Here is a 12,362-nt window from a genome sequence, read left to right on the forward strand (position 1 = left end):
AATAAGGTACACATGTTGTAAACACAGGTGTTGGCCGTCATATTCAAACTGACATTTCTCACATTTCTTCCCGACATCAGATTGCAGCCGACACATCACTCCCGCAGCTTGTTTACTCTCACAACAGGGAACTAATTAGTCTCAAGGGAACACTTGCAATCTAGCATATCCCTATTTAAATGTAGAGTAATACATCTGAACAAGATAGATTATCCTTATTCTAAAATGATTTTAAGAAGTCATATGTCTGTGTTTTGTTTTTTTAAACTACTAAGGATTAGTGTCATTATACGTACACTTGTCGCAGAAGTCTTTGAATAGGTACAAGAAACAACACAGGCAAAGTGTACTTTGTGTACACCTTTTTTCGTATACTTTGCAATTCTTAAAGTATTCAGACGTTTACCAACATGTAACCTCTTTGTCGGATTCACATTGTTTATATGCATAAACCATGGGGGTACACACACACACACACACACACACACACACACACACACACACACACACACACACACACACACACACACACACACACACACACACACACACACACACACACACACACACACACACACACACACACACACACACACACACACACACACACACACACACACACACACACACACACACACACACACACACACACACACACACACACACACACACACACAATAAACCCTTATTGTGTCATATGTTGTTCTCACTACCACAGCTCCATGCTTGGAAGATATTACTTTGGGCTGCTTATATGTGTGTCTGTGGTGTTCCATATTTACTGCCTCTACAGTAATGCACATAAACATTCACACGCACATTCTCTCAGTGCTCCTTGGCCCCTCTGTTTTCGTCTCTCTCTCGGCCTGTCAACATATCGTCAGTGTGGGATGAGAATGTGTAGTGGTAAGTGGCAAGGCATGACCCCTTTCTTCCCCGCACGCACGCACGCACACACACACACACACACACACACACACACACACACACACACACACACACACACACACACACACACACACACACACACACACACACACACACACACACACACACACACACACACACACACACACACACACACACACACACACACACACACACACACACACACACACACACACACACACACACACTCTTGGCAAAAAGCAACGTTTGAGTGAAGTGCACGGAGTGTAGGTGGCTCACAACGTGTGTGAGAATGATGGGCTCAGACATCAATGAAACAACATGGCCCTAGCATACGCCTCTTTAAGCCTTCCCATTGTTGTTTTAAAAGACTATAAAAATGCCAAAACAGAGTGGAAGTGAAGTGTTGGCAAGTAAAAGTTTGCCTTTGTTATTTACAGTTTTTCTCGATTGCTAACACACTAAAATTAAACAAAGCACCATTCTTTTAACTGACAATCAAAGAGCAAAACATCGGTTCAAATCTCCTAAACTCTAAACACGTTTTCAGCTTTTCACACAATTTGCAAATCAACGTGGCACTTTTTGCAAACCACTGCACAGTTTCTCCACGTAAGACACAGGAATCTGACATGAAGTCAAGTGTTAGCAGGTTTAAAGCACTGATATTCAAAATGCCTCACACATGGACCAATGATCAAGAAACACGTTCCACCTGACCAAACACCTGATGGCATAATTGTTGTCTCATCAATCAGGATGTTAGCACAATAAAAAGACCACAGGTGAGTACTTTCTTACAGCAACAATGGAAGCTAACATGGAAGCAAGAGGAGGAGGAAGAGGTGGGGTGGGAGTGAGAGGAGGAAGAATGAGAGGTAGAGGTAGAACTGGAGGGAGAGGACGTGGACAAAGCAGAGTACTCTCTAATGAAATGAAATGTTATCAACCATGGTTTGACGATGAGAGAGGCTGGACAGAGGGTTCAGCCTAATCTAAGCCGATTTACTGACGCCTCTGTAATCCTGACACTTAGACTTGAAAACAGGTTAGTTCCCAGTTTATAGCTCTGCATAATTCATGATATATCAGTGCTTATATCTGTTGTGTGAAACGTATTTACTTCATTACTGTAATTGAATTGTTGGCATGTTGCATACTATAACAGTAGAACAAACCTGCACACTTTACTGTGGCAAACGTACTTGTATGCAACACAGACACTGACCAACCACTATATCTTTGTTGTTTATCTGAAGGACTGAGAAACAAAGAGATGCAGGTGGAGGGCTAAGGACTTTCAATGAGGCACAGGAAGCAGCAGTTACAAACTGGGTTTTGGAAAACAATGCATCACACTTAGAGAGATCTGAAGCATAGTAACTATGTGCTGTGTGCATGATGCACAATGTTATTTTTGAATAAAATGTGATTTTTTTCAACAACTCATTTGTATTTCTTCATTTACTGTATTTCTGTATACTCAAGCAATCTTTCTCTGCAGAAACCTCTATGTACGGGCATACCCCATAACAGATGAAAGTGCTTTAGATTATGCTCTGCAATGTGTATCTGGGTGGTCAAACTATCCAGTATTATGAAGGAAGTTTGTTATATTCGGTGCTAAAGTTTGCATTTGGTAAGTGTTTATTTAGTTTTGAGTGCAGTTCTTCACTTAGCAGGATAAATGAGGTGTTTTGCACTTTGGGTGTTTGGTTTTGTGAATTTTGTTTAGTGTTCTGAGAAACTGAGCAATTAAAAAAAAAAATGTGTTAGCAATCGAGAAACACTGTAACACATTCAAGGACTTTTTTTAAAAGACGTTTAATGGAGCCTTTAGAGAAGCGGTGGGTTAATACTGTATGTGTTTGACAGCTTAATAAGACATTAGAGCATTGCAACATGCAAAGCAAAGATTACGAGGTCAAGGCTATTATACACAGATATGTAATCAGTGCTCTTCAACAGAACAGTACAAATTATGTTCTGTGCTGTTTCAATGGTGGCTAAATAGCAATGAATAGGATTGCAATGTTAACTGTTGGACAATTAATTGAGTTGCTATGATCACATCTCCTTCACTTGATAGGCCTTCAATGTAGCTCCAGAGATGTTGATTCTGAAGGCTATTCACACTGATATGGCTCCATGTAGGAGGCAACAAGAACAAGAAGGAAAAGGAAAGGAGAAATGTATTATTCTTACAGAATGGAGTAGACCCCGGCATTATGGTAATGCCATTTCCTCTCTACACAATACAATGGAAGGACAAGAAAACCTTCAGGATGTTATAATAATGTATATTGTCAGAGGGTGAAAGGATTGTGCTTCATGTCTACCCTGACAAAGGCAGATTCAAGGAGTGTACAAGTTAATGCACTGTCAAAGTAAGACAAGGGAGCTACTGATGCTGCGGTGCTAATGACAGGTAATGCAGGAAACACAGCCGATCGTACAAAAACACCTTCAAGCCAGAACGACAGCCACATGACAGAAGGCAGAGGAATGCATACTATTGTTAAAACTATAACATGAACAGTGCCAGGGTTATAAGAGGTTAAAGTCATGTTTTTTTTTAAGATAACGTACTCACCATCTTTTGCAAGTACGCAAGATGCTATAGTGTGGGATGAGGATCAGCACCTCCAAATCTGAGGCCATGGATCTCAGCAGGAAACCGATGGACTGTCCACTCCAAGTAGGGAATGAGTCCTTACCCCAAGTGAAGGAGTTCAAGTATCTCGGGGTCTTGTTCTCGAGTGAGGGAACAATGGAGCGTGAGATGGGTCGGAGAATCGGAGCAGCGGGAGCGGTATTGCAGTCGCTTTACCGCACCCTTGTGACGAAAAGGGAGCTGAGCCAGAAGGCAAAGCTCTCTGTCTACCGCGCCATTTTCGTTCCTACCCTCACCTATGGTCATGAAGGATCTGGTCATGACCGAAAGAACGAGATCGCGGGTACAAGCAGCCGAGATGGGTTTTCTCCACAGGGTGGCTGGTGTCTCCCTTAGAGATAAGGTGAGAAGTTCGGTCATCCGGGAGGGACTCGGAGTTGAACCGCTCCTCCTTCGCGTCGAAAGGAGCCAGTTGAGGTGGTTTGGGCACCTAGCTAGGATGCCACCTGGGCGCCTCCCTAGGGAGGTGTTCCAGGCACGTCCAGCTGGGAAGAGACCAAGGGGTAGACCTAGTACCAGGTGGAGGGATTATATCTCTTCGCTGGCCTGGGAGCGCCTTGGGATCCCCCAGTCAGAGCTGGTAGATGTGGCCAGGGAAAAGAAAGTTTGGGGCTCTCTGCTGGAACTGCTACCTCCGCGACGCGACCACGGATAAGTGGGAGAAGATGGATGGATGGATGGCTATAGTGTGGTTGAGAAATACACTGGCCATTGGTAACATTGGTAGCTCAATGGAGGCTCTGCTCTTACTATTGCTTATCTTGATCATCTCACGAAGAGAGGTCACATGGGCCAAATCCCCACTTAAACAGTTTGGTAGCAGGGAGAAATTATCTATGTAGTTTGACATTAAAGGGCGTATTTGGTAATGCTCAACCTGAACCCTTTTTTTCTCATGTTTTATTTGCTGATAAATGCTTAATGGGGATGCACATTTTAGAAATTGGTCCAGTATTGAGCGAGTGCACTGCAGACGGCAGCTTCTACCCGGGCGGTAATTGCTTGGAGCAAAACACACCATGTTATTGTACATTTACTAAGAATGCTTGTTTCACCACTGAGAGGATATAGATTGTTATTATAAATATTATATCTGGCACCAATGGTTGATTTGCGGAAAGACAATTGCCATCAATTTGGATATTCAATCAAAGACAATTCAAGTCCTGCTTTTTTTTGCGTAAAAACATGTGCATTTTTATATAATTTTAACTGAATATGTTGGGGTTTTGGACTGATAGAAAACATGACACAGATGGAAATGTTTTAATATGTTCTGATGTGTTGTAGACAAGACTACTCATCAATATCAATTAATGGAGACAATTATGTGGAGCTTAATCAATGCTAAAATATGTGTTAGTTGTATGACTAAAACTCGTCTGACATGATGGACTCTACAGAGATATTAAACTCTTTCCCTGTAACTTTTGCTGGATATGGTTTGTCTGTTGTTGTGTTGTATGACTTACTGTATGGCCAGAAGACATAATATTTAGAGAAAAGAGTGTGGGTTGTGTTAAGAGTGTGTTGTCCAGACATTGCAGCCTCTCTTTATTTTAAAGATGTAATCATATAAGTCAAGAGGTCAGATGTAGCTAGAGTGTCAACAATTACATTTAAAGATGAAATGTCCTGAAATAACAACTTTAAACAGCTCTGTGCTTTCAGAATACATTGGAGACAGCACACTTGCTATGCAACACTTGGTTATATGTTTACAGTACAATCTACACCAAGGTCACAGCTACTTGACTGATGTTGTTTGATGGCAATATACTCTGCAGATACTAAACACATTGAATATATGTATCACTGTATTTGTTATTGAAAATGTGCATTAAATAAACAGCTTCATCTTAGTGTTTTTTTCTCCCTTAGAAATACTTGGTGTACTTGTTTTGCAGAGGTACATTTCACCAAATAGTGATAATAATTTAACTGTCATTTTGGTATTCGCAGAGGAAGGATAAGTCACCAGTTTAGCATCGTTTGTCAAACGCTCATATTAACCAAGAAGAAATAAATGCTTTGGGGTGAACAAGAGCAGAGCTTGTTAAAAGTGTGTACCTGTTTATCTCCTCCTTTCTCCCCTTGCCAAACCACTCCTCCATTGTGTTTTAATGTGTTCTGCTTTAGTTGGAAAATGGAGCATATTCAATGCCATCTCTCTTACAATGCCATGCAAGTATGCCTCATTAGAAAGCATCTTCAAAAGGAAGGGACAGACAGTGCCTGAAAACAGCCACCACATTATTCCTCCTTCCTACATTTCATCAACCTGGAAATAAAATGATTCACTTGATGTATGCGACTATTGTTGTAATTCTTCATTTACCATCAGCGCTTTTAATAATGACAATAATATATTTGACATTGTCGTGTTCTTTGCATAGTAAAGCAGTGTATTCCCCTCAGGCAGTGGTTGCTGGTGTTCACTTCCTAACCCACATGACCAATGCTGTTTACTTAAAATGTAGCTTCACAAGAACAAGGGAAGATGCCAACTAAAAAACACTACACAGCTACTAAACATGTATTATTCTGTTTAGTTTGCATCACTGAATAATGTATTATAATGGTGGTGTATGATAGATCAATCACTGATTTCCCACATTCATATTTGTCCCTAAAACAAAAAAAACGACATTACAGAGAGTATCATTTGTATGACATTATAAGATCTGTAGAGTGAGGTGTTGTTGCTGTGTTAATAATGCAACAATGACTAATAGTGTGGACGCTAAGACGCTTAGTTTTATTCTATAGTAGAGCCATCAATTGATGCTAGAGGATGTTAGAAGGACACTCAATTGGCTTTAGTCAGAGGACATCGACTAATTAATTAACATGCCCTTGGTTTAAGATGTTATGTGTAGCACTAATGAATTAATGATCAATATATCATTGTTAAATTAATTATGATACCTCGGCATGATGAGCATAAACAAATAGAGACACCGGCACTCGGTTCAGCCCAAGTGGTGGTACTAGTGCAGGTGTTACATAAAAGGAAGACAATAGAGACGTTTTCCTGCTTGTCACAAAAAGGATGCTGCTAAGTGTTCCTGCTTTATTCTCTACATCAGGGGTGCCCACACTTTTTCAGCCTCGGAGCTACTTTTAAAATGACCAAGCCCAAAAGATCTACCTACAGGGCCGCCCCTGCCCAATCGGTGTCGCGAGCGTGAGGGGGGGGTGCTAGTGGAGTAAAAGGTGGTTAAACTGTGGTGCGCTTACACCAATTGTGCCGCATAAGCGCATAATAGTGCGCCACATTTGCGCTTCAGATGAGGAGGTGACGCCCCCTCATAACTGCATGAACCTGTATGGCACAATACAACTCAGACTGGCTTACCTGTACGTCAATCTTTTTTTTTTCTTCCAATGCCATGCGATATACCCACACTTCCTTTGCGATCAACCGGTCGATCGTGATCGACGTAATGGGCACCCCTGCTCTTCATTATGCTGCTTGTCTTCTGGGTAATAGTCTTGTTTTATTTTCTGGTAATGATACTGTATCCTTGAAACAAATAAGCTAATAATTACTGTCGTGAAAATGCTAAAAGAAACACCTGGCAAGCGATAACATAATATTGATATTATACTATCATTAAGAGTTGAAGCACTTCACACCATACATGTAAACTAATTAAACCATGTCAGGTGTATGTGACTTCAATGTAATGCTTCAACATGAAGCATTACATCCAGAACTGTTTGAAACCCCACTGCAGAGGTTGGAGGGATGTGTTTGAAAAGTGTGGCCATTATTGCTTTGGAACTTATTCAGTGATCATTTACTACATTTTTATTGGAGCAAAGTAGCGCCTTGGGAGGGGGGTTGTTACTAACCGATAACAATTTATACCGCACAGGATGCCTATTGTGAACATTCTAGTCACGAGCGCTCCAAAAAGAAACATTTGATGACAGATAGTGTTCATTGCACTGCTGCTTCCTCTTGTGATGTTTGACGTTTATCAAGGCCACTAGCTCTATCTAGTCTTGAACAGGCACAGTATCATGGTGAATATGACTAGATATGGACACCATAGGTGATTCAATGAAAAGCATGAGTTAAGGGAAAAGGTGATGACTTAGCAGGTGCCTATTAGTTTTGGTTTGGCAAGCTTATCTGAGCTTAAGACATGTTTGATATAGTCTTTATAATGTGTCTGTGACAATAAGCTCCACCTATTCTACCCTGTAAGTAACAAGGTGACCAAAGGAACATGTTCTGACTGGAATGAGAACATATTGACCCGAACAAGCAGTCCTAGTTTGGTAATGATGTACTATGCTGGTGTAACACATGTACTGTATATGGATGAAGGAACACTCTCTGCCTCCAATTCATTTGAAGCGTAACACTGTGTTTGAGTAAGCTTCAACTCAGGCTGTAGTCACATCTGCTGAGTCTCACTTTCCATATCCAAATTACAAGTAAAACATATTTGCACTCACTGTAGGGTACTAAATAGTGTTATGAAACTCATCTTTGAGTGATGAATATTATGTTATTAATATTATGTTTATCACAATTTGTATTATCACATCTTGCTGTGATATTACAAAGTTTGGCATATTTGATAAAGGTCCTTTGATTTTTTTTACATATGAGAACTGTGTTCTGCAGTTTGTCAACATGATCTCAAAACTGTGTCTGTCTTCAAACATACAGTAACTCCACTCAGTGCTATCCTGCAGGACTAAGTGTTGTTCCCTCAATGTACTTTAACTGACAAAGATGGCTGCCTTGAATTTTTGTTTTGCCTGTCCATAAACAAAGAGAATGAAGACATAGTGCACAAAACCCATTGTCCCCATTATCTCCATGCAATCACACAGATAGAGCTTGGAAATTGGGTTCTTATAAATTGTGGGCAGAAACGGTGTAGGAAAGAGCAAAATGATTGTAAGGAGTCACTTGCAATTCTGCCTGTGTTAGATTAACAAAGCGTCGGGAAAGAGTACACTGTGTTTGTGTACACGGATGTAAGATGGAAAGGCGAACAACATTGGCTTATCATGTTTGAAAGAGTCATGTGTGTTTTTGGATAGTTTTCATGCACACATGTTAAGGTCTGGTGGTTTGCTGCAGAGTTTAAGGCACTGCAGTGTTTTTGGATAGTTCTACAAGGGAATGGTCACAGCACCACGGAGCAATGTTTGAATGCCCAATTAGACGAGGGAATTTACGATAGAGACATGTTTTCCCCACCAAAGTCCTCTGAAGCAAGATGTACAACTATTACTTTTCCCACTGGCACCAAGCTGCCTCAGCCTCCACACCCTTAAGAGCAGAGTTGCTGAGATAAAGAAAAAGACCCCTTGAAGAGTATTTCACCGATGTCTCTCAGATCAATAACACAGATGGAGGGGTAATCCCCAGCCATGTATTCTGCGTTTCTTGGGCACTGAAATGGCTGCCTTCTGTTTAATTTGTGAGACAAATTATTCAATGGGGTGTCTATACTATATAATATGCAAATGAAGCCATTGTCGCCGCATGGTTCTGTGGTGGACAGCTGAGGGATCTTGTTGGCGCACGCTTGGTTGGTGTTGTTTTATATAACGAGGTACAATTGTCTATTAATCACACATGCTGTGAAGGAATGCTAAGACACAAACACTGTCTGGCCTAATAACGGGAAAACAGATTATGTTTACATTTTGTAAACTTTAAGAAACAATTATGGAGCAAACATCTTCTGTGTGTTTTTGTGAAGCAGCTTGATTTAAAAAGACACAGTTTATCATGTTTTTATATAGAAGAAAATGTTTAAAGACAAGTATGAATTGGGGTAATGGTCCTGGATAAGATGGAAAGCTAAAACAACTCAGTCGCACACCTACAGGATAGCAGCACGCTCTGTTTAAAACATCATTAATAGGCTCAGAGTTGATTGACAGCTGCCCTGTCCACAGTCGACACAGAAGCAATCAGTCCACAAAGAAACATCCTTATTAAAGCTATTACTTACTACATTTCCTGTAGGACATGACCAGAGCAGATATATGATAAACAGTGCATGGGTGCACTTGTTTTATCTGTACATCACCAATGATTAATGAAGACACATTACGCTGCAGCTTGCTATATTTAAAAAATCTTGAAAGCAAGCATTCATTATATCTACTAATTACTCATACTTCTATTGACATTGCAGTCTTGTTAAATTAACACACAATGTGAGTGCTGTATATCTTCCTCCAGAGCAATAACATAATTGGCCTTGTGTATGACGCACTTTATTAGCATTTTACCACGACATGGAGTGAGACCAGGCTGCTAATTACATGTCTCACTGCAGCTGTATCTAATTTTACCCTCTTCAATCGCCATGTCTCCGGTTTAAGCTTGTTCTGTGTCATGTAGCCTTGTCTGTAACCCAGCGTAAGGACACTGGCATAGTGCCACTTCTCTGTAAACCCCCATTATGATTATCTGTTTTAATTGCACTATGCATACCCCCAAAGGACAAAACTGTAACAAGTCTGTCAATAAATCATGTCTTCCCAAAAAAGCTTCTGGCCTCTTTGGATCCTTTGACTCTTCCAATACGTCGGTGGCCCCCGGGGGATGGGCCTGACTTCTGATGTGTCTTACACAACCAGCAGCCTCAAGAGCACTCCAGACTCTGGGACAAGACAGAATCAAAGTGAATCATCCGGAGCTTATCTTAATATTGCTACAGACACACACTTGTATGTCTTTCTTTTTGACTTTCTACTTTTTGTTCCATTACTATCACTCTTCGGCACTGCAGGCCACCACTCTCAGGTATCCAAATAACATACCTGAAAACATGAGGTCTGAAGATTACAATTACCTGTGCATCCAGCAGACTGGAGACACCTATTCACATTTAAGTGCTCTGTTACCACGGCTATTACTTGAAGATGATTCTAGAGGGAGGAAGTCAAACAAGTAAAGGTGCTTCCATCAAAGACAGTCATCACTTGATGGCTAAATGTGAAGAGTACAAATTGGGCTATTAGTCTTTTCAGCAAATGCAGTTATAATGTGTGTGATGATGACTGTGTTTCTGCCAAGGAAGAAACTTTTTTAGAAACACTCCAAGTAAACATTTCTAAAAGACTCATAACTAGAAGGTGTGCTCTTACCTTTGAGGTCCAGGTTGCGGGCTCCATTGGAGTGCTGTGTAACGGTGCGTGAGTCGATCTTGAGGGTATGTACATTGTTGGCGTCCCGGGACACCACCACGTTGTGCCACTGGTTGTCATTGAGGGTCTTCTCTGAGTTGCCCTTCATCAGCGACGGCCCATTGCCCAGATCAAAGACGTAGTGGACAAATCTGTGTAGAAACACATTGGAGTGTGAGAGTGTGTTTCTGTCACTGAAAATCCGATGCAAAAGCTGCTCTTGACGAGAAGGGAATGAACATCATTTGTGAAAAATGGGGAAAATCAACGTAATAGTTAGAATTAGAACTCTATTTTCTCATCACAACATGTTTTCTTTCAATGACATACCCTGATGACTGGTCAAAGTCAACAACACTCAATGTTGCATTAGCATAATGAAGTGAAGTGCTCTCCTACTTTGTCTCTAATATTCTCTAAGGGCATGTTATCAGTTTAAATGGTTGCTCATGAGGCTTGGAGGTTTATGATTATTTACTGATTTGACATCTGAAATATGAACATGTTTTGTCAAAAAGCTGCCGTATGCCCAAAGGCAGTAGAGAACGCACAATTCCTCCCTTCCACACACATATGGATGTCTTTGTATTTGTGCTATTGTGACGGTTTCATTCAAGGTATGGTGTTTTTTCAACCTTGATTCCAATTCCTTTATGTAGCCTCTTGTCTTTGTTCTACAGAGGCAGCTCAGGCTTTTGTGTGCCGTGCACAGGAGGAAGAGAGATGCACAAACAAAAGCCTCTTTTTGATACTATAATTATGAACAGCTTTGAATTTTAACCAGTTTATTTTTGGTGTGTGCTAGCTTATAGAACATTTACAAAATCTGTTGGCAGTCAGAATGATCAATTGTGCGCACAGTTATTCATTAACACTCAGTTAAAGATGGGGTAGGTAATTTTGTCGAAACCAACTTTAGTGCGCTAGAATTTGAAAATACACAGCCGGAAAAGATCTTCCACTTCCTTCCAGAGCCCCTCCTCCAACACACGAACGTGCACATGACCAATGAGGGCACGGGATAGGTTTTTGCACGGATGGAAGGCTGACGGGCAGGTAGGCCATCCAGTTATTTTAGCCGGGCCGGCTCAGATGATTGGTCGTGCTTTTTACAGTACTACGGCTTCCACAGATGATATTTTGTTATGGATTTTTTGTCAAAGCACTTAAGATATTCATTGCTATCGGGATGTTAAGAGCATTCCATGGAATATAACAAAAAGTGTATCTCGACCCGGTTTCTCAAACTTACCGACCCCACCTTTAATGGGTTGTAAAAAGCCATAGACTGGTTAAAGAAAAAATACTTGATATTTATCCACTTTGTTTCTCTTTGAAGGCAACTGATCATGAATCCTTTCACTAAAGTCATTCCATCCAGCATACTCAGATTCATACCAGCATGAAAATTACTCACTATTCTGCTTAAACTTTGAAAAAAAAAGGGTTTCAGTTTTATATTGTAGAACACAGAGTAAAAATGAGAGATAATTCATAACCATTTTCTTGATTCGTGTGGTGATTCAGTGATGACACAGCATCCTCACTGTATTTCACACAGAGTGCAACTGGGTTAGCTTTAGCAGGAAATGGGCTTGAACTATTG

At 40.7% G+C, this 12,362-nt stretch overlaps 1 protein-coding gene across 8 annotated transcripts in view; it reads right to left on the bottom strand.

Annotated features, from left to right (window-relative positions):
* The window catches only part of nrxn2b (neurexin 2b), a 667,491-nt gene that overhangs the window by 265,921 nt on the left and 389,208 nt on the right, over positions 1 to 12,362 (bottom strand). For all 8 annotated transcript variants that reach the window (XM_079668270.1, XM_079668273.1, XM_079668275.1 and 5 more), the window contains one exon: positions 10,718 to 10,908. In XM_079668270.1, coding sequence (XP_079524396.1) covers positions 10,718 to 10,908 — 191 coding nt within the window. The remainder of the gene's footprint in view (positions 1 to 10,717; positions 10,909 to 12,362) is intronic.

The sequence above is a fragment of the Notothenia rossii genome (assembly GCF_949606895.1).
Source record: "Notothenia rossii genome assembly, chromosome: 3".
NCBI classification, from domain to species: Eukaryota; Metazoa; Chordata; class Actinopteri; order Perciformes; family Nototheniidae; genus Notothenia; species Notothenia rossii.